General features: G+C 44.2%; 1 protein-coding gene across 2 annotated transcripts in view; it reads left to right on the forward strand.

Moving 5' to 3' along the window:
- The window catches only part of SERINC5 (serine incorporator 5), a 68,651-nt gene that overhangs the window by 23,062 nt on the left and 22,122 nt on the right, over positions 1–23,467 (forward strand). For both annotated transcript variants that reach the window (XR_010602183.1, XM_005286422.5), the window contains exons 2-5: positions 6,655–6,822; positions 18,246–18,424; positions 18,757–18,839; positions 22,092–22,185. Coding sequence is in view for 1 of the 2 variants with exons in the window: in XM_005286422.5 (XP_005286479.1) it covers positions 6,655–6,822; positions 18,246–18,424; positions 18,757–18,839; positions 22,092–22,185 (524 nt within the window). In the remaining variant the exon portion in view is untranslated. The remainder of the gene's footprint in view (positions 1–6,654; positions 6,823–18,245; positions 18,425–18,756; positions 18,840–22,091; positions 22,186–23,467) is intronic.

The raw sequence follows: 23,467 nt of genomic DNA on the forward strand, positions 1-23,467 counted from the left end.
TAAGACAAAAATGAACAAAATATTCCCTTCAGTTAAATTAGTTACTTCATGTGCACAATTTTCCACTAAAACAAATCATTGTAAGATCTATGTAACCCATTAGAGAAACTCCTCAAAGCCTATATAACAGAACAGGAATTTCAATAACCAATAAAATAGGACCTAGCTCCTAATGTGTCAGGCACTTGCCACTGTGGCACCTTGTGCTTAAATAATTAGGTGCACCATTTGTTCATTCTCTGGACACTCATTTGTAAAGTGAAAGTTCTTTGACCAAAAGAATAGTTGTCCCCAAACTAAGTACAAGAGTTTGGCCTATTTTCTCTCTTAACTTAGCTGTCTAGGGACAATTGATGCTGGACGTTGTTGCTAAAGTTTGGTAGACATTTGGTATTCACAAGTCATTGACCACATCCTTTTCAAATCTTATCACCCAGATAATGCTAAAGTAATGAAGTAATTAAGTGTTGTTTTTGCTCTGTGGAATAGCTGCAAGCTTCCTGTTTAATCTTAATTTTATATTGTAAGCAATAATTTAGAGGGGAGAAAATGAGTTATATTTAAGACTGCATTCCACATAAACAGGCAGTTTTTTAGAAGTTTTGGTACTCCTTTTTTTCTTTTTTTTTTTAATTTTTTTTGTCAGTTTGACCTTTTTCTAGACTTGGTGTGTTTGGATATCCAGATTTGAGCTTCATACATAAACCATAGGAAGAAACTAGCTATTTTGCACAGCAAGCTCGAAGCTCACCACCTGCTCAGAAGCATTTCTCATAATGGTTAAATGGAATATTTGGTGGCATTTCTGAGACTTTCTCCACCAAAAGACATCTTGCTAAATTGTGATGCCCTGTGAAAACAGCAGGGAGAAGGAGCCCACTGTATGGCTCCAGTCCTGCAAATACTCTCACACACGCTTAACTTTTACTACCATGAATAGTTCCACTGATTTCATCAGGGTACTCACTGTCCTAAAGTTCAGCATGTGTGTCAGTCTTTACCGGTTCGGGGCCTAAGATGGTAAATTGGTTTTCATGCTGTTTCGTTAACCTGTTTAAATAATCAAGTAGTGTGTCTCTCTTTTGAGGTTGAAATAGGGTGGGAATTTACAAAGTCATACAGGGTTTGCATATACTAGAAAAATGGGTCAATGTTAGGATGGGGTGTGTTAACGAACCTTGATCTAACCAGCATCGACTTGCAGCGTGATGCTATTTACCTTGACTGAGTTAGGAGTCTAGGGCAGGGGTAGGCAACCTATGGCACGCGTGCCAAAGGTGGCACATGAGCTGATTTTCAGTGGCACTCACACTGCCTGGGTCCTGGCCACCGGTCCAGGGGCTCTGCATTTTAATTTAATTTTTAAATGAAGCTTCTTAAACATTTTTAAAACCTTATTTACTTTACATACAACAATAGTATAGTTATATATTATAGAAAGAGACCTTATAAAAACGTTAAAATGTATTACTGGCATGTGAAACCTTAAATTAGGGTGAATAAATGAAGACTCAGCACACCACTTCTGAAAGGTTGCCGACCCCTGGTCTAGGGTATGCCCCATCATGCTCAGTGGAGGGAACTAGTATTGCACTGTGTCCATGCAAGGAAAAAATGGAAGTTTAAATCAATTGGCTAACTTTTTTTTTTTTTTTTAAATAGTGTAGAAAAGCCCACATAGGGTTTCTGTATTGCTGTCACAAGTGTCTCTCTTAGGGTGACCAGATGTCCCGATTTTATCGGGACTGTCCTGATATTTCCTTGTTTGTCCCACGTCCCGACCGACGTGCGGTCGGGACACTGGACAAACAAGGAAATGTGCCGGAGCCCGGAAGTGCTCGCGGGCCCCCCCCCGCCCCCTCCTCCCCCGATTGGCTCCCTCCCCGAATCCCCGCCTCTTCCCCAGGCTCACCATTCCTCCCCCCTCCACAAGCGCTGGAGGGAGGCCCGGGAGACTTAGGGGAAGCGAGACTCAGAGGAAGCGCGGGGCTGGGGTGAGTAAGAGTCCGGCCTGGTCCCCAGCAGGCAGGACTCAGTCGGGCGGTAGGGAAAGGAGGGGGGCGGCCCGCGGGGCCAGGCGGCGGCTGTTCTCCCCCCTGGGCAGCGGGACTCGGGAGCAGCCGCTGCTGCAGCTCCCACTGCCGCGGGGGGAGGAAGCGGCCATGGCGCTCGGCGGCTGCGGCTCTGGCACCCCCGAACCCCCCGGGCCTGCTGCAGGGACCCAGCAGCGCGTACGCTGCGCCCAGCCCCTGGCCAGCGTCTGGGCTGCTGCCCAGCTGGTGCTATCGTGCAGCGGCCCCAGGGTGGAGGCATCGGCAGCCTAGCCCCGTTCGTTCCCCTGCGGGACGGGGGGGCTGGGGCCTGCTGCCCCCACTCCGGGGCCGCCGCGCGATAGCACCAGCTGGGCAGCAGCCCAGACGCAACTGGCCAGGGGTTGGGCTGGGCGCAGCGTGCGCGCTACTGGGTCCCCGCAGCAGGCCCCGGCTCGGGGGGGGTTCGGGGGCGCCAGAGCCGCAGCTGCCAAGCGCCATGGCCGCTTCCTTCCCCTGCGGCAGTGGGAGCTGCAGCAGCGGCTGCTCCCGAATCCCGCTGCCTGGGGGTGAGAACAGTCACCGCCTGGCCCCACGGGCCGCCCCCCTCCTCTCCCTACCACCCAACTGAGTCCTGCCTGCTCGGGACCAGGCCGGACTCTTACTCACCCGGCCCCGTGCTTCCCCTGAGTCTCCCGGGCCTCCCTCCAGCGCTTGCGGAGGAAGGTTTTTTTTTTGGCCACGCCCCCATGTCCCGTCCCCCCCCCCCACGTCCCGATATTTGACTTGGGTGATCTGGTCACCCTAGTCTCTCTCCAGCAAACTAACTGCCATCAGCAGAAAGATTAAAATGCCAATCTTAGTGAACTTTATATTTTCAAAAATACTTGAGTTCCTCTCTGGTGAGAACTGCGCCCTCTGGAATATACACTGAGCAAAATGGGTGCTGATTCCTTCTAATGTTTTGTCAGATTTCATCTGTATGAACTAAAGCCCTGACTGCTCAGTAGAATAGTCTGAAAGATGGAGGTATGGTTATAAATATCTGTAGAAAGCCAAGGCCTTGTTTTTTATGCAATGCTTGTATAGGGTTACCATATGTCCGTATTTTCCTGGACATGTCTGGCTTTTTAGTTCTTAAATCGCTGTCCGAGAGGAATTTTTAAATACCTATCTTAAAACGTCCAGGAAAATACGGATGTATAGTAACCCTAAGTCCGAAGTCCCGGGGCTGGCGGCACTTCCTGGGGGAGCTCCCGGCACCCGCCTGCCGGCAGGAGCCTGCAGTGTGGGCAGCCTCTAGGCACAGAGGTGGAGGGGGTCTCCGGGTGCTGCACTGGCTCCCTCCTGCCCAGTCACAGCTGCAGGGGTGGGGAGAGCGAGCCTCCCCCACCCCCGACCCGACCTTAGGAGCCAGAGGGACTTGCTGGATGCTTGCTGCCCCAGGTAAGCACCACCAGGACTCCCCACCTCGCCCCATGGCAGGTCCCTCTGGCTCTTAAGGTTGGGGGAGGGGCAGCTTGTGGAGACCCCTCGACTGCCCCTGATCCTAGGAGCAAGAGGGACCTGCAGCAGGAGGGGTGAGTAGGGAGCGGGGCGGAGTGAAGAGACGAGTGGTGAGCAGCAGGGGTTGAGTAGGCAGGGGTGAGGAGGCAAGAAGCGGCGAGCCAGCGGCAGGCAGGGGTTCTCGGGGCGGGCATGGGGGATTCTGGCAAGGGAGTGAGAAGGTGAGTGGCACGTGGGAGGAGGCGAGCGGTGGGTGGGGGACTGAGGAGGGACGCAGCAAGCCGGTGGTGAGGAGGGGTGCGGTGGCGGAGCCGAGTGGGGAGGGGGCAGAACCTGGGGTGGACTGTGGGCGGGGCCAACACCCCTGTGGAGTGTCCCCTTTTTTTGGAATGTTCAAATATAGTAACCCTATGCCTGTAATCACTGTCAGACTTTTCTGTGGTATTCCAAACTGAAGATAGAGTGCAGACCCAAGATTTATGAGTGTGTCATTGTGAATGTATGTATGTACTCTAGCCTAATGCCTAACTCATGGAAACTAGAACTCTGCTGAAAAATATTAATCCATAAAGAGTAAACTAAAATTCCTGCTTGCTTTATAAATTGAACCGTAACTACATATCTTCAGTGATTTGCTTTATTATTAAAGCAAACTAGTGTAAAAGGTAGGGAGAAACATTTCACCAACATCTTCTCGTCTCTTGACTTTACTATGTTAATGAAATCCACTGCTACCCTGCAGCAGGCAATAGGTCCTGTGGAGAATATTTTGACCCTACAGCTGCAGTTCTCAAACTTCCTTGCACCGTGACCCCTTTCTGATAAAAATTATTACATGACCCCAGATGGGGGGACTGAAGCCTGAGCCCACCCAAGCCCGGCCACCCCAGACATGGCAGGAACACAGACAAAGCTTGAGCCCCACCACCCTGCGTGGGTGGGGGCCGATGCCCAAGGACATCAGCCCCAGGCACGGGGCCAGTAACCTGAGCCCCACTGCCCAGGGCTTCAGCCCTGGACCCCAGCAAGTCTAACACCAGCCCTGGCGACCCCATTAAAATGGAGTAGTGACCCTCTTTGGGGTCCCGACCCACAGTTTGAGAACCCTTGCCCTGTAGTAATGAGAACCAGGAAGTGAGGTGAATGGAACATACTCGGTATCATGATCGTGAGTACATAGTTTAGATTGCATTGATCATTTGTTAAAATTTTCATTCTTTGTTAGGGGTTCAAATTAGTGCTGGACTTGAAATCTGGCTTCCAAGATATAAATCTGCGAAACTTCTGTGGTCAACATATTGGTGTCGGCATCTTACTCTCCTGGGGCAGGGACTGATTTCTTGTATATGTGGATAGCACCTTGCATCTGATGAAGTGGGTTTTTACCCACGAAAGCTTATGCCCAAATAAATCTGTTAGTCTTTAAGGTGCCAACGGACTCCTCATTGTTTTTTTTTTTTTTTTTGATACAGACTAACACGGCTATCCCTCTGATACCTCAGAATTTACCAAAAAAGGGATAAAGTATCAGGGTTTCTGTCTGCTGAATGAGTAACTTGCTACAGCTTGGTTGAATTATTTGTCTGGCCTATAGTTGATTTGTAGATGTTAACTTAGCCTATTAAAAATAATCAAAACTGCAGTAGTTTGTCTTCCACTTCAGAAATACATACGTATGGGGCACTTTTAATGAACAGAATGGCTTCACATTTAAGTCATGAAGTGCCAAAGTTAGGGCTATCCACGCAATTTTAATTTAAACCCCTTGTGCATATACAATACAAGACCTCTGCCTCATTCACTGTGTGGGTCAGATGGTGAACGAAGCAGTGTGTGTAGTGAAAGAAATTGTTTTGAGTACCTCTGTTTCTTTCATTGAAAAAGTTAAACAGTGAATAGTGAATGAGGCAGGAGTCTGCAGAAGTCCTTGATCATTCAGTGCAAATGTTGGATTGGATGGGATAGTATAAGGCATGTGGCCACAAACCGAATAATAAGATAAAATGAAATATTTCATTAATACGTCTTTCACTAGGCACTCTCTGTCTTTCCCACTGAATGAGGCATGGTCCTGGTGAAAGGTAGTATGTGATTCTTTAAACTGTTAAAATGCACGCACACAATGCAGCATGGCCATGTCTGTCTGAGCAACTTTAACTCTGGCACTTGCTGATTTGAGTGCTTCCTTTTGCAGCCATAATGTTCTTCACCTAAATTTGGGTTATTGCTGATTATGCACTGTATATATCTTATGACTTTAAAAACAAACTTTGTGGATAATCTAAGGCTTAGATTCTAAGCACTATACCCAGATGTACAGATGCTCTTTTCTTAACCTGTGTACTATACAATTTTTTAACATTAGCTGTAATGAAACATTAAGTTTTGCTTTGAGCGCAGAGAATAAATGATCGCCTGCTGGTCAAAACTTTCCTAATTCACTCAAATACCATTATAAAACGTTCTGAATATTTTTATAGCAAAAAGGAAAGTACTCAAATAACAGATCTGAATAAAGAGAGAGCACCTTTAACAAGTTAACGTCAATGAAGAGTGCAGTATGCCTTTGATAAAAGGATTTAAACACTGACTCCAATTTCTCATTCAATCAGTACTGTTATACACAGTCTTTGTAAGGTAAAATTTATCTTCAGTTCAGATCACAAATTAAGCCATCTTGTCTTTGTTTTTATTACAGTTGCCATAGAGTTGGTGCCCTTTTAGTGCAGGTCCTTTGACTTATTTCCACTATCAGTGGGGGGAGTGTATGTGTGTTTTGGGAGGTAGGGCATTGTCATTGGAGTGAATTTGTACTGCTGGATCAAGTGGGAGGATGGGGCTGGTACCAGGAGCTGCCTAAGAATGCAGAAAACCTTTTTAGGAAGGCAGAAGTACATTTTGTTCTTACTCTCAGTTGTGGAATTATTAGAGCTCGTCTTGGTTTTACTCTTCACTGGCAATGAAGCAGGCCATCGCACCTAGGATAATACATCCCCCTCTGATTACTGTCTATTTCTGGAATGTTTAGGAAGTCTACCAGCAGCCCCAGCGAAATTAGTCAGTTAAAATGAGATGATGCTGTCGGAATGAATAACATTGTCTGTTTCTGCCTTTCTAGTTGGCCTGTTGCTGTGGTACTGCTGCTTGCTCCCTGTGCTGCAAATGCTGCCCCAAGATAAAGCAATCTACGAGCACCCGCTTCATGTATGCACTTTACTTCATACTGGTAACGCTCATCTGCTGTATCATGATGTCAAGAACAGTAGCTACTGAAATGAAAGAGCGCGTAAGTAACAGGGTTTTTTGGTAAATTAATTCTAAAGGGAATGATGGGCATTTTTTAATGCACCCTCACGTATAGATGGCAGAACTGGAAGGGCATAGCCCCATGTAGCGGGGTGGTCCCCCGCTCCTGCCCTGAAGGGCTTAAAACAGCCAGGGAGCAGGGCTGAGGCAAAGGAAAAGCTACAAGGCTGATTTGGGGAAGCAGCCGCAGTTGGGCCGCACCCCAATCAGGCCTCAGCTGGCCTGTATAAAAAGGCTGGGAGCCAGGAGCTCAGCAGTCTCTCTCTGCACTCAGAGAGAGAGAGAAGGGCTTGGCTGCAGGGAGCAGAGACAGGGTACCTGAGTGGAGCAGGGCTGGGGAAAGGCTGGGGAGCTCCAGCCTGGAAAGCCCCAGGCTGTGGCCTAGTATTGGGCCAAGGGGTTCTGGGGGTTGCAGAGGGCAGCCCAGGGCTAGGCCAAGGCAGCAGGTCCAAACCCAACCTTGCCGATGATGAGTGGCCTATACTGCAGTCTGCCCCAGGATGTGGGAGCTAGTTGGTGACTGGCAGTGGCCTTATTCTGAGGCGAGGTAGGGATAGTGGGTAGGGGTTCCCCAGGGAGGGGAGACCCTAGTACTGAAGGGTGTACTGCCAGGGGGCAGCACCCCAGATAAAAGGGCATCGGGGTCTGGGAGGGACACAGGGCCAGAGGACAGGTGGACCACTGGCCTGCAGAAGGTGCTCCAGGACGCTGGAAGAGCTAATTCTCAGGAGGCGCCGCAGGGGTGAGTCTGCCTCTCTATACCCCATACCAAATATTTCTCTAGGTATATCCTTACAATGGGTCATTCTTGAAGCACAGTTCCAGTCATCTCTCTCCCCTCCCCCTTAAAAAATGTGCTGTTCTGCCAATGCCTGTCTGCCCTCCAGTTGCCTTTCATAAGGGAGCAAAGATCTAATGACGAGTGGCCTTCTTCTTGTTTAGTTATGTGGCTTCATTTGGGATATGGTAGAACAGCAGACCGATCTTAAAGGCAGCTAACACTTGGTGGACATTCTCTTCTCAAGGGTGGGAGGAGTCTCACCATGATTTCCTCACTCTGGTCTACACACACATGTTTTGCCCTTTGCTATTTGTCAGATTGAGAAAATGAATATTGTAAGAGGAAACAGAACAGATTCCAGTTTTTGAGGAGACGCTCTCTCTATTCCCTTAAACGTTCCTATTATGAGCCTCTTGCGGGTACTGTTTAAAGTTGCATCTAAGTGCGGTAGTGGGTTTAGCAGCAGAGAAAATTAAAAAGGGAAGAATAATCCTTGAAGTTTTAGGGCTTGTTTACACTGGCAAGTTTCTGTGCAGTAAAGCAGCTTTTTGTGCTCAAACTGCAGACGTATACACACTGCCAAGCCACTTTGTGCACAGAAACTCCAAGTGTAGATACAGCTAGGTCTTAGGACAGACAAATCTGTCAACCTAACTAATGTTACTGAAGGAAGTGGTGTTCCTACAGTGACACAACCTTTCTGTCGCTGTGAGTTGTGTCTATGCTAGTGGGTTATGCTGGCTTAGCTACAGCACTGTAGCTTTGCTGCTATAGTTCCTGTAGCATAGACATGGCCTGTGGCATTCAGTGATGCAGCAAGTTCATAAAATCCACCAGAATTCGTAAGTTGTACATAGATTCCTCAAATTGCCATAGCTCCTGACAGCACAACATATTAATGCATGAGAGCTAAACTTTGTTTGTTACAGAACAAAAATCTGATTCTGCTACTTAAATAGGGAGTGGATTGAATTTTCAATAATTTAGTAACATAGGACTGGAACCTAATTACTTTCTTCAGGGAATAAGCATCAAGCCTGCCTCTCTGTTTGTGAGTAAGGTGACCTTAGAAGTTCAGAAGGGGTCTTCAGCCAGTGTTGCATTGGCTGTTTCACTGCACTCTTTTCCCAAAGAAAGTGTGCCATGGAACACATGGTTAAAGCTGCTTCCCAGTTTAATCAGCTATTTAAAATACTAGATTGATTCTGTTCTGCTTGCCTGTAGTCTGTATGGCTGACTAATACAGGCATATTGTTCCTCCTTGGCCTCTGGCTTTTTTAAGACACTTTAGTATGCCAGAGTTCATTTGTGGGACGCTTGAATGGAGTGAAGTTGAATATAATCCAAGAAATTGAAATTTTTGAAGACAATTTACATGTTTATGCCAAAAATTCATTAAATCCATTTCTTTCATTAGTATGGCTTTAATACAATTTGTGTTTCCAACAAAACAAGTATTCTAATCAAAACAGTAAACTGTTTCAGGGTCTCTAAGCAGCCCTTAACAATATGATTTTCAGTAATGCCAATTTCTCTGCCTGTTTTGCCTTGAAGCCTCAGAAGTAGGAAGAAATGGCACAAAGAGTTGTTAGTGTGAAGTGGAAAGATAACTGCTCTTTAAATTAAGAGTATTTGATGGCTTTGAATGAAAAATGAAGTGTCTGAAACTAGGCTTTCTTTATCTGATCACTAATTTAGTAATCACATTCTGGGATGTTAATTCAGCCCAGCCTCAGCAGGGTACACCTTCAAATTCTCTATCCAGATTGGGGAAACTGAGACATTAATTATGGGCTGATATTTAGAGGTGGTTTCAATGGGATTTCTGAGTGCTCAGCAACCTTGGAAGCCAGGCCATAAGCAAACTATAATTCTCCAATATTTGTATAGACTGACCATCTGTTAAAAATAGAGAGCTTTGCTCATGAATTTTAAAATCTAGTCCAGTATTTTATTGGTCTGTATATCTTTGTGCCTGCTCTATCAATTTAGAGGTCAAATACTCCTGTTAATATAGTGAACATCCCCTTTCATGTGGAGCGAATATTACCCTTTCTAACTCACCTTTGAAATTTTACTGATTTGATGATGCCATTTGAATGTTGTGCCAACCTAGCTTCTACATTTGCTGTAAACTTGCCAAGTCTGAAGCGGTTCTATATCATCTGCCTTAGCAGCTTATCTGTTAACTCTGATATCTAAGACGCTTGTCTTGGGAGGGGACAGCTACAAGTGAGAGTGCAAACTTACATTTGAGAAACTAAATTATCTGTTTTCAGAAAAAATGTTCAAATATAGTTTTAAAACTTTCATTTTAATAAGAATGTTTGTCTACCCCATGCACGTTGGGGAACTCTCACTACTTTGCATTCTGTCTAGAGAAACAAATCTCAGCATTGCCTATTTTATTAGCGTTTGTATCGCAGTAGCATGTATGGACACCAATCGGGGCTCCATTGTTCTGGGCACTGTACAAGCTCGCAGTAAAAACCATAGTGGCAGTAAAAGCGATATCTCCGTTCATCACCTGTCTAGATGTTCTGTGGGCATCGTGTCTGAGAAGTCTTAAGGACTTGAAGACATAGGCAACAAGTTATATGGGCCCGTGGTGCCCATGCTCCACCAATATTCAGGAACGTGGGTCCGGCTCTACCAATGTTTGGGCTTATATTTTCAGAGCCGTCCTGTTCATAGGATAGACCAGGGCAACTGCCCCGGGCCCCATGCTTTGGGGGGCCCCCTGTGTTTCAGGGGGATGTGGGGTCCAGGGTGGCCTGGGAGGTTAGCGAGGGGGGCCTGGCACTGGCAGCAGCGAGTGACCCATCCCCAGCCTGCCCTGCTCCGCCACGCCCCTGCCCCACTCCACCCCTTCCCCCAAGACCCCACCCCACCTGGCAATAGAGTGAGGGCTAAGTGCCTCCCCCGTAGACCTGCCGCCTGCTGCTGCTTGTCTACTCGTGCCAGAAATCTCCCTCAACACCTTTCAATCAGTTTCTGCTACTTCCAAGTACTGCATTAAGAGTTATTCCTCTCTGAAATAAATGAGTTACAAAGTGTTCCACACTCATCCAGATGAGAATGGCTTTCATAGAGTATAAAGCCAGAAGTGACAACTGTGATCATGTAGTCTGATCTCCTGTCTAACACAGGCCATAGACTCTTCCCTGAATAATTCTGTTTGGATGTTTTTCTAGAAGACATTCCTTAGTTCAGTCTTGATTTTAAAAATCTCCAATGTTAGCAAATCCCCCATAATCCTTACGAAGTTGTTCCAGTGGCTAATTAATCTCACTGTTAAAAATTTGCCCCTTAATTACAATCTGAATTTGTGTAACTTCATCTTCCTACCATTGCATCTTCTTGTTATACCTTTGTTTGCTAGGTTGAAAAGCCCTCTATTTTAAATTTAGGTACTTATGGAGTGATCATGTCATCCCTTAACCTTCTCTTTATTAAGCTAAATAGGTTGAGCTCCTTGAGTCTATCACTATAAGGCTTATTTTCCAGTTCTTTGATTATTCTCATGGCTTTTCTTTGAGCATCCTTCTTGAGTTGTAGACACCAGAACGGGACATAGTACACCTCTACCCCGATATAATGCGACCCAATATAACACGAATTCAGATATAACGCGGTAAAGCAGCGCTCCAGGGGGGCGGGGCTGCACACTCCGGTGGATCAAAGCAAGTTCAATATAATGCGGTTTCTCCTATAACGTGGTAAGAGATTTTTTTTTTTTTTTTTTTTGGCTCCCGAGGACAGCGTTATATCTGGGTAGAGGTGTATTCTGCTAGCGGTCACACCAGTGCAAATACAGCGGTAAAATAATCTCTTTACTCCTACTCATGATTCCCCTGTTTATATATTCAAAGATGCCATTAGCCCTTTTGGCTATAGTATCACACAGGAGTACATGTTAATTGATGTCCACCATGACTCCTGTGACGTTGCACTCTATATGATTTTATGAAAGTATGCTGATGAGTGTGAATATAATGTAACTAAAATATGCTAAATGCAAAAGGTCTCTTGTAAGGTATCATTACAAAGTTTATAATCTACTGAATGTGTTCATCCTATTTGTATGAATATATCATTCTTGTATCTGAAACTAGAACTATGAAATATAACTCTGAGGGCCTATTGTAATTATGCAAAGTGTGGGCCATTTAGTGGTGGCTTGGAATCTTGATGGCTCCCATTAACCAGGGCAAATGACTGTAGATGGCTGTGTTTACTTGTCAGCACACACACATACAGGAAGACTTACAAGTGGGTAATGAAGTCTTACAGTGACATGTGATCATGTCTCCTGAACTGGAATCCATCTTTAACCTGGTGCTTTTCCATTGAGAAGGAGGAGTGGGAACACAGAGCGGGACAAAGGATTCCCGCCTTATGCAAAAGATGATATATAATGGGTGGAACAGAACGAAAGGGGAGCCATCATGAGAAATCCCCTAGCTACCACCTGAGCTGGAACAAGGGTTGTACCAGGGGGAAGGATTGTGCCCAGACTAGGAAGGCATCCAGTCTGTGAAAGAAACTTGTTGAAACATCTCTGAGGGTGAGATTTTATCTGTATTCAGTTTTATTACTGTCTTAGGCTTAGATTTGCGTGTTTTTATTTTATTGGTAATTCACTTTCTGTCTGCTGTTACTTGGATCCACTTAAATCCTACTTTCTGTATTTAATAAAATCACTTTTTTACTTATTAATTAACCCAGAGTATGTATTATACCGGGGGAGGCAAACAGCTGTGCATACCTCTCTATCAGTGTTGTAGAGGGCGAACAATTTGAGTTTACCCTGTATAAGCGTTATATGGGATAAAACAGATTTATTTGGGGTTTGGACCCCCGCTGGGAGTTGGGCATCTGAGTGTTAAAGACAGGAACACTTCTGTAAGCTGCTTTCAGTTTAAGCCTACAGCTGTTAGGGGATGTGGTTCAGACCCTAGGTCTGTGTTGGAGCAGACTGACATGTCTGGTTCAACAAGACAGGGTGCTGGAGTCCCGAGCTGGCAGGGAAAGCAGGGGCAGAAGTAGCACATCAGTTAGCAGTTCCCAAGGGGGCTTCTGTCATCATGACTCCCAAGTCCTTTGCAGAATTACTACTTCTCGGGATAGTCCTCCATCCTGTAAGAGGAGCCTACTTTCTTGGTTCTTGAGTGTATGACTTTACATTTGGCCATATTAAAGAGCACATTGTTTGCTTGTGCCCAGCATACCAAGCAATCCAGATCAGCTCTGTTTCAGTGGCCTGTCCTCTTCGTTATTTATTGCTCTCCCAATTTTTGTGTAATTGCAGACCATCAGTGATGGTTTTATGTTTTCTTCCAGGACATTGATTAAAAAAGTTAAATAGCGTAGGGCCAAGAACTGATACCTGTGGGACCCCGCTAGAAACACAGCTGCTCAGTAATGATTCCCCATTTACAATTACATTTTGAGACTTTTCAGTTAGCCAGTTCTTAATCCATTTAATGTGTGCTATGTTGATGGTTTTTGGTATCATTCTGTTTTTTTAATCAAAATGTTATATGGTACCAAGTCAAATGCCCCAGAGAAGTCTATTACATCAACAATACTACCTTTATTGACCAAACTTTATAATCTAATTTTAAACAAAAAGTTAGTTTGACAAGATCTACTTTTTATAAACTCTCGTTAAGTATTAATTACAGAAACTCCTCACTTAGTCATCCCGGTTAATATTGTTTTGTTACGTTGCTGATCAATTAGGGAATGTGCTCGTTTAAAGTTGTGTAATGCTCCCTTCTAATGTCATTTGGTAGACGCCTGCTTTGTCTACTGCTTGCAGGAAGAGCAGCCCATTGCAGCTAGCTGGTGGGGGCTTGGAACCAGGGTGGACCGGCAGCCCCCCCCCCCCCATCAGCTCCCCACTCCCCTAAGTTCCCTGTGCAGCAGCTGCCCAGCAGGCTAGCAATTGCAGCTGTCCCTTCCCTCCCCCCACCCCCCTGCCATCTGCTGCTCCTGCCCTCTGCCTTGGAGCTGCTCCCCGAGACTCTTGCTTGCTGTGGGGGGATGGGGAGGGAAGGAAGAGGGGAGCTAATGTCAGGGTGTCCCCCTCCCCCTGCTCCTGCCCCCCACTTACCGCATTTTCCATAGAGCAGGGGGGACACACCAGGGCTCAGGACGGAGGGAGCTTGCAGCAGCTGTGGTCTCAGCAAGCTGATCTAATTAACAAGGCAGTGTACTTAAAGGGGAAATGTGCATATCTCTCTCCATTCCTGCTGCCTTGCAGAGTGAGAGAGTTAACCCTTGAGGGCTGAGCCAATTGCTAGTTCATCATTTAGCAGTAAGGGAAATATCCCACCCTCTGACTCCTCCACCTCAACCAAGCTTCACAATCATCATCACTATGTACCAGTATTAAATTGTTTGTTTAAAACTTATAGTGTGTGTGTGTGTGTGTGTGTGTGTGTGTGTCTATATATAAAAATAGTCTTTTGTCTGCCGAAAAATATTTCCCTGGAACCTAACCCCCTCATTTACATTAATTCTTATGGGGAAATTGGTTTTGCTTAACATCGTTTCGCTTAAAGTCACATTTTTCAGGAACATAACTACAACGTTAACTGAGGTGTTACTGCATATTGCTCTCCTTTAATTCTTTGAGTCATGTATCAGCTTTTGCATCATTATGCCTGAAATTGATGTCCAGCTGATTGGCCTGTAGTTACCCAGGTCATCGCATTTACCCTTTTGAGATACTCTCACAAATTTAGCTTTCTTCCAGTCCTCTAACTTCCCCAATGTTCCAAGACTTATTGAAAAGTAACATTAATTTTCAATGGAGCTCCTTGGCCAGCTCTTTAAAAACTCTCAGATGAAAATTATCTGGACTTGCTGATTTTAAAATGTCTGATTTTAGTAGCTGCTCTTTAACATCCTCTTGAGTTGGAATGGAATGTATTTCATCATATGATATGATTATATTACTCTGCTTTTTCCCAAATACAGAACAGAAATATTTATTGAACACTTGTGCCTTTTCTGCATTACTGTTGATGATTCTACCATATCTGTCTAGTAATGGACCATAAGAACGGCCATACTGGGTCAGAACAAAGGTCTATCAAGCCCAGTATCCTATCCTCTGACAGTGGCCAATGGCAGGTGCCCCAAAGGGAATGAACAGACAGGTTATCATCAAGTGATCCATGCCCTGTCCCCCAATCCCAGCTTCTGGCAAACAGAAGCTAGGGACACCATGTGACGGGTTGGATCACAGAAACCCCCTTGGGAGCTGCCACCCGATGTGCAAAGACTACCCCTGCTTCTGTTTTCCCTGCCAGCTCAGGACTCCAGCACCCTGTCTTGCTGAGCCAGACACTCCCGTCTGGCTCCAGACACAGACCCAGGGTCTGAATCACTTGTCCCAAAGCTGCAAGTTACCTGAAAACAGCGTACAGAAGTGCGCTTGTCTTTAGCACTCAGATGCTCAACTCCCAATGGGGTCTAAACCCAAATAAATCCGTTTCACCCTGCATAAAGCTTATGCAGGGCAAACTCATAAATTGTTCGCCCTCTATAACACTGATAGAGAGATATGCACAGTTGTTTGCTCCCCCAGGTATTAATACATACTGAGTAAATTACTAAACAAAAAGTGATTTTATTAAATACAGACAGTAGGATTTAAGTGGTTCAAAGTAGTAACAGACAGAACAAAGTAAGTCACCAAGCAAAATAAAATAAAATGCGCAAACCTATGCCTAATCAAACTAAATACAGATAATCTCACCCTCAGAGATGTTTCAGTAAGTTTTTCTCAGACTGGACACCTTCCAGGCCTGGGCACAATTCTTTCCCCTGGTACAGCTCTTGTTGCAGCTCAGGTGGTAGCTAGGGGATTCTTCATGATGGCTTCTCTCTTTCTCTGTTCTCTTCCCCCCCTTTATATATCTTTTGCATAAGGCGGGAACTCTTTGTCTCTCTGGGTTTCCACCCCCCCTCACTGGAAAAGCACCAGGTTAAAGATGGATTCCAGTTCAGGTGACATGATCACATGTCACTGCAAGACTTCATTACTCACTTGCCAGCACACACACATACAGGAAGACTCACAGGTAAATACAGCCATCTGCAGACAATGGGAGTCATCAAGATTCCAAACCATCATTAATGGTCCACACTTTACACAATTACAATAGGCCCTCAGAGTTACACTTTATATTTCTAGTTTTAGATACAAGAGTGGTACATTTATACAAATCAGATGATCACACTCAGTAGATTATAAGCTGTGTAATGATACCTTACAAGAGACCTTTTGCGTGAGGCATATCCCAGTTACTTACATTCACTTATTACCGTATTTTCTCTAAAACTATCTCAGTTACATTATATTGACTTATTATCAAGTTTTTATAAAACCATATAGACTGCACAACGTCACACACCATTCCTGCCACCCTGACTAATACGTCCATCAATGGATATCTTCCATGAATCTTATCTAGCTCCCTTTTGAACCCTGTTTATAGTATTGGCCTTCACAACACCCTCTGGCAAGGAGTTCTAGAGGTTGACAGTGTGTTGCGTGAAAAAATACTTTGTTTTAAACCTGCTACCTATTAATTTAATTTGGTGGCCCCTTGTTCTTGTATTATGAGAAGGAGTAAATAACGCTTCCTTATTTACTTTCTCTATACCACTCATGATTTTATAGACCTCTATCATATCCCCTCTTAGTTGCCTCTTTTCTAAGCTGAAAAGTCCCAGTCTTATTAATCTCTCCTCATACAGAAGCCGTTTTATACCCCTAATCATTTTTGTTGCCCTTTTCTGAACCTTTCCAATTCCACCAGATCTTTTTTGCGATGGGGCGACCACATCTACACGCAGTATTCAAGGTGTGGGCGTACCATGGATTTATATAGAGGCAATATGATGTTTTCTGTCTTATCTATCCCTTTCTTGATGATTCCCATCATTTCTGTTTGGTTTTTTGATTGCCGCTGCACATTGGGTGGATGATTTCAGAGAACTATCCACAATGACTCCAAGATCTTTCTTGAGTGGTGACAGCTAATTTAGACCCCATCATTGTATATGTATAGTTAGGATTATGTTTTCCAATGTGCATTACTCTGCATTTATCAACAGTAAATTTCATCTGCCATTTTGTTGCCCAGTCACCCAGTTTTGTGAGATCCTTTTGTAGCTTTTCGCAGTCTGCCTGGGTCTTTACTGTCTTGAGTAGTTTTGTATCATCTGCAAAGTTTACTATTAAGATTATTTTTGTTTCTAATACCTCAAAAACTCCTTGTCCTCAATTCTGCATTGCCATAGTCCTATGATACATTAACTTTCTGTTGCAGAACTAGTTAAAAAAAAAAATCCAGGCTTTGGACATATTTAGTTGATTTGGCATGTGGATTGACTGCTGTGACTCTCCAAAGAAAGCAAGTTCACCGACCCCTCACTTGTACGCTCCTGTCATTCATTTTTGTTTACTAAAGTTCTGCTTGCTCAAGTAATCATGTCTTGCATGGCATACTAGCCATGTTCTGAAAGTGTTTGGAGGTGAAAATCTTTCAAGATTTACAGTCTGGCTTGAATCTAATCATCCAGTCTTCTATCCATTTGCTCTCTCACCCTTTCCGTTTTGCTTTTCAAGTTGTCGTCTGGGACAAGCAGAGACCAGCATTCTTCCTTTCTTGGCGCTGCACAGTTTCTTTATGTAGGGTATTGTCTACAACCTTGGTATGCTTCCCAGACTCATTTCTCTTTCTTGAGATCATCTGAGGCTGAGCAGCTGCTGAATTTATCTTTTCCATCTTGCTCCTCTAAATCTTTGAAGAGAACATTTGCCAGAGCAAAACACTGTGTGCGTCAGCCTCTGTTCATGTAAGAAAGGTGAACTAATGATCCCCATCTCATCTGATGGTGTATTGCTCTATAAGTCTCATTGGTTCAGGTTGGGGACTCTGAGGATAGAGAGACTTTAGTTTCCTTTTAAATTAATGGTGTTTCGCCGATTATTAAATACTTCTCTTTGGGGTCTGCTCTAGCTGTGGGGTGGGGGTGGGGTGAGGTCTAGTCTGCATACAGAGACACTGCACATAGATGGATAAAAGTCACAAAAACCTGTTTTTTTTCAGGAGACGTTTTCAGAGTATTCCGTTCCACGTTAGCGTGGTGAGCCTCTGAGGCCAGAATGAGAAAAAGAGAAAACAACCAACCACACACAGTTAGGGCAAGGCCTCAAAGGCAAATATTTAACAAGTGGGGAAAGGGATGGAATTTTCCTACCTTTCTGCCAATTTATTTTTAAAGCAGAGTTATGGTGCCAATCTTCCTTTAAAAGTGATGGGGAGAAGGGGATTGTAGGCATTTGACAGGAGTTGTCAGTTGTGGCTCCAGATTTACAATCCTTTATAATCTATGTATCACCTCACCTGTTGTATGTAGGTTACCCCTCAGTCCAGACTGATGTTTCAGTGACCCTGAACCTTAACTTGTAAGTGTGAAATACATCCAATTAGCTATTTTTAAGTCAGCTGTATACATGTAAACTATATAAGTGCAATCTGCTTAATTATGGTAAATCTTGTGTTTTGTTTAATTGTTTCTCATTGTGTGTTTTTCAGATTCCTTTTTATGAGCACATCTGCAAAGGTATTAAAGCAGGTGAAACGTGTGAGAAGCTAGTGGGATACTCTGCGGTATATAGGGTCTCTTTTGGAATGGCATCTTTCTTCTTTATCTTCTTCTTACTTACCATCAAAATTAACAACAGCAAAAGCTGCCGAGCATACATTCACAATGGGTAAGTTTTAGTTTGTTCACTTATTTTCCCCTCTTCTAAAATCAAGCAATAAATTACATGCCCTGTGTAGTGCTAGATTTCCATACTGCATTTCTTTTTGATTATGTATAGTGTTATCAAAAGCATGGAGTTAATTTTGATTGTTTGACATAAGTACATAAGTGCATATAAGTGAATTCTAAGTTGTATTCAGACTGGTAGTAATTCCTTTGTACCAGAGAGCAGTAACCACTACTTAAGGCACAGCTATCCTATGAAACCGACAGCACTCGTGTTGAAGACTTTTAATTTCTTTTATAAATAAATGATTCCACTTGGGTTTTGTCTTCCAGGTTCTGGTTCATTAAGCTTCTAGTTTTGGCAGCCATGTGCTCAGGCGCTTTCTTCATTCCAGATCAAGACACCTTCCTTAATGGTACAATTTTATCTTTGTGTATACGCTTTCCATTCCACTTGTATGAGTGCCTATAATCTTAACAGTAGAGACAGATTGGTTATTTCTGTATTCCTTGTTACAGTAAGCAGTGATAGCGCTAGTAGCTGAGTGAATGAATGGGGTTGGCTTAGTTGTGTTAAGACTACTTTCACTTCTTTCTTAGTTTTGTTTGTGTGTGTGTGTGTGTGTGTGTGTGTGTGTGTGTGTGTGTGTATATAGTTAAGAATATTTTTATGTTATATACACATGTGCAGGGCAAGTGTGTGAACAGAAAAACTTGTGCTGCCTTGCAAGCTTTTGGATTTACAGATAGTCCTAATAAGTGCCGAAAAAATTAGACACTTAAGGGTAGGCAAAAATTGGGTTTTTTTTCTGGCTGACATAATTAGCTTTATGCTGTGGTGTTATAGCTGTGTTGGTCCCAGGATATTAGAGAGGCGAGGTGGGTGAGGTAATACTTATCTGTTAACAAAAGTTGGTCCAATAGAAGATATTACATCACCCGCCTTGTCTTTATAATTAGCTCTGTCATAGTCATTACTTGCAACAGAGAGAGCTTGTTCTGTTCGTAAGGTGGTACAGTAAGCCAAGTGTAACAAAACATAAAGCACACTGGAATCCTCTCTCAACTAGCAGTGACTGATTGTAATGAGAGACAGGATCTTGTAATTTGTTTAGTTTCCACATTGTTTACATCTAGTAGTATAAAATTAGATTTCTTGCTGAGATGTTGTATTGCCAATTATTTATTGTGGATCCTGTTTTTATAGCAGTGTCTGAAGCCATTTTTGTTAATTGGGAATATAAATGGGTAGCAGTTATTGTTACTAACTCTGGGAGAGTGGTTTGAGAATATTTTCTCAATCCTATGTAAATGTCAGCTTTTGGGGGAGATTTAAAAAAAAAAAAACCACAAAACTTTAGGGAGTTAGGAGCAAAAGGCCCACTGAAATTCAGTGGGATTTGTTCTCCGAAATAGGTGGGTGTTTGGAGAGGGGATTGAAGGAACTGCCAAACAGGAGGCATCTGCTTTTCACTCCACCTCCCAGAAGGTTACTGTAGCTCTCCCCTCTGTCTTTCTATTTAAATAAAATATATATGTATTACCACGGCTCCCTGCCCCATCAGTTTGGCTGGGGAGGCATGTGCAACTGCATGGTTTGCATGGCCCTATTACTAGCTCTGTGGTGCGCGCATATACTACCTGCAATTTAACCTTCTCTGATAGGTATGGTTCTTACTTGGAAATCTAGGTACCTAGTCACTGAGTAGGGGTGAGGAGCTTACCGGTCTACTCCCTTCCCCCTCACATACACACAGCCCATTCCACATCTATAGTTTTGTACTCCGCTTTGCTGACATTTTTACAAAAGAACGACATGCTCATTAAACTAATACAATAGCTTATCAAAACTGACAAACAAACGATATTACTTGAGTACTTTCAGTCTAACAAACAAACCATAATGCTACAGTAAAACAAATGTATATAACTCTGCCAAGAGTAATGTAAACTAACACCAATATTGTTTGGCTCTTATAAGTCAAGGTAAGTTTTCCTGGCAAAATACTACTCGGGTCACAGTTAAATTTTACTAGCACATTTCCCAGTTATAAATTGTTAATGCGGATAGCTGTCTGTCTATAGTTATAGCCTAAGGGTCAAATTTTGAGTGAGAAAAGACCCCTTCCCCCCCTTACACACCTGTATTACTATATGCATTTCCGAGCTATAGGACATACAATGACTCCAAATGAGCCTTTAGATAGCTGCACACATTTCCTTTAGAGCAGTGGTTTTCAAACTTTTTTTTTTTTTTTTTTTTTTCTGGTAACCCAGTTGAAGAAAATTGATGTCCACAATCCAACGGAGCTGGGGATGAGGGGTTTGGGGTGTGTGAGGGTACTTTGGGCAGGGGTGGGGGTTGGGGTGTGGGAGGGGGTCAGAGCTCCGAGCTGGGGGTCAGACTCTGGGGTGGGGCTGGGGATGAGGGGTTTTGGGTGCAGGAGGGGGCTCTGGGTTTGGGGGGGCTCAGGGCTGGGGGTTGGGGCATGGGCTTACCTCGGGCAGCTCCTGGTCAGTGGCATAGCAGGGGTGCAGAGGCAGGCTTCCTGCCTGTCCTGGCACCGCAGACCGCACTGTGACCCAGAAGCAGCCAGCAGCAGGTCCGTCTCCTAGGTGGAGGCACGCAAGTGACTCCGCGCAGCTCTCGCCCGCAGGCAGCCCCCTGCCCTCACCCCCCCTCAGATCCCATTGGCTGGTTCCACTGGCTGGGGGGGGGGGCCTGGCGGCGGCGCGCGCACACACACACACCCCGTCTAGGAGCCAGACCTGCTTCTGGGGCACAGCGCGGTGTCAAAACAGGTAGGAACTAGCCTGCCTTAGCTGGGCAGCACCACCGATGGGACTATTAACGGCCCGGTCGGCGGTGCTGACCAGATCTGCCGCGACCCAGTCCCTTCCATTCTGCAACCCAGTAGTGACCTGCAGTTTGAAAACGTGGCGTTAGAGCCTTTAGTCTGCACAAAAATCAGGTGTCTGGTCAGGATGCAGATTGACCACTCTGGAACGGAAGTGACAAAGAATTACTCATATGTGGCTTTGTGGTGACCCAAAGGTTATTTTGTCGTGTGTGTTCACATCCAATCTTGATTTAAACCATTCATAGGTGAATGCAGAGGATTGTCTCAGAACACTTTTTATTCCTACAAATATGAATGTTTTCCTCTTATTTTTTTACATGGTAAATCTGTGAAATTTTGAATCTAGTGATAGTCATTTTTCAGCCTCAGATTCCTCAACAATTTTAGGTTTTAGGACATCTGTAAACTGATGCCACCACTTTTTTGCACCATATACCAAGATTTCAGTAGCTTCTCTTCATATACAGTAACCTTCTCCACAAAAATTCTTCAGGTTAATGAACTTGTAGTGGATATTCTAGAAGGTGTGGAGTGCCATAAACTGAATCATATCTATTAGTCAGCTGGGATGGATGTAAAGTTGCACTGGTCTTTCAGATGACCTCTGCCATTTTCAGGAAGGTCTCTAGTTAAGGTTAATTGAGATGTCTTGGTGAGCTGTATAATTGTTTCACTGCATAGACTTTTGCCCTAATACCACAAAGCTCAGTTTTATCTAAGCTCTCAAGTTCAACATAATTGGAAATTGATCTTTTCCTCTCCTTCCCTCTTCCCCCCCCCCCCCCCCCCCGACCTCCCCCTTTGCAGCCTGGCGCTATGTAGGTGCAGCAGGAGGATTCCTTTTTATAGTCATTCAGCTTATCTTGCTTGTGGAGTTTGCACATAAATGGAATAAAAACTGGTATGTCTGGCAAGCAGTCATTTGTATAATGTATTGTAGTGCAATCCTTCTTTAAATGCATGTTTTTATTAATAGAAAATTTAACCACAGTATTTAAAAATACCACAGACACTATTTTATGATGGCAGGCAACTATACTTAAGGAAGTATACTTCCTACTCTTTACTCGCTCTCCTTCCCCATTTTGGATGCCATTTCTCTCCCTCTTATGACCTCTTGTTGCTTTGTATTTGACTAAAATAGTTGTTTCCAATAAATAGTAATAGTGCTGCTGCAAGGACCCCGTCATTTTAACCCTCTTCACTTCTGTATCGGTATAATCCATTTTTGATAAAATGGAGTGGATCCATACAGCATAGCCACAGCACTCGAGCGATGATGTAAACTGGTGGATTCTGTTTTGTTTTCATGCAAGTTTTATAGACACACCTCAGCCCAGTTTTTAAATAAGAGCTGTGCCACTTGTTTCCACCCAACTCTACAACTTTCCTTGATCAATCCCCTTGCCCAGCCTCTTTGTATAGGCTTGATTTCCCGTTTGTGTGAGATTTCCCCTTCCTTTCCTGACCCATTAATATTTTAGAACTCTTAAATAACACACACACACACACACACACACACACACACACACACACACACACAATCCCCTCCCTTTAGCTATTCCCTGCCCATCCATTCCTCTGTTCTTTTGTTTTCAATTATCCCATTAGCTTGTAGGAAAGGTTTAAAACCCTCTGCTCTCTCCCTTTTCTCCCCGATAACTGTTTTCCTCAGGTTAGGATAAATATGTTCTCTTGTCACAGCACAACCACTGCTGCCAATAATTACCTGTAGCAAAACCCCAGTGCTGTCAGTCTGACTGAGAGGAGACTTCCAGCAGTGGCATTTAACTCAAAGGCACCATCTGCATTACAGATTTTGTAAACCATTTTGCAAATCATTTCTGCCCTGTTAGCACAGACTGTACTGGATGATACTATCAGGTTATCTGATACATTGTTCCCCCAAGATCAGTTCTTGGGGTGTGGGTGGGAATGGGGAATTCAGGACTTAAACTCGTAGGATACAGAGAGCCAAAAGAAGGGAGAATGGTTGAATGGACAAAACTGTTACAGTGGTAGGTGGATAAGAATAGCTGCAGTGTATTTAACAGTGGTTTTCCAGGGCTTATGTAATGGAAGAACTTCACTAATGAGCTGGGACCTGGAAGGGTCTCGTCCTTGGCTCCAGCCAAGGAATTCCGTACATTAGCTAGGAACCACGATTACAACAGTCTGTCAAA

This window comes from Chrysemys picta, chromosome 6 (genome assembly GCF_011386835.1).
Source record: "Chrysemys picta bellii isolate R12L10 chromosome 6, ASM1138683v2, whole genome shotgun sequence".
Lineage (NCBI taxonomy): Eukaryota > Metazoa > Chordata > Testudines > Emydidae > Chrysemys > Chrysemys picta.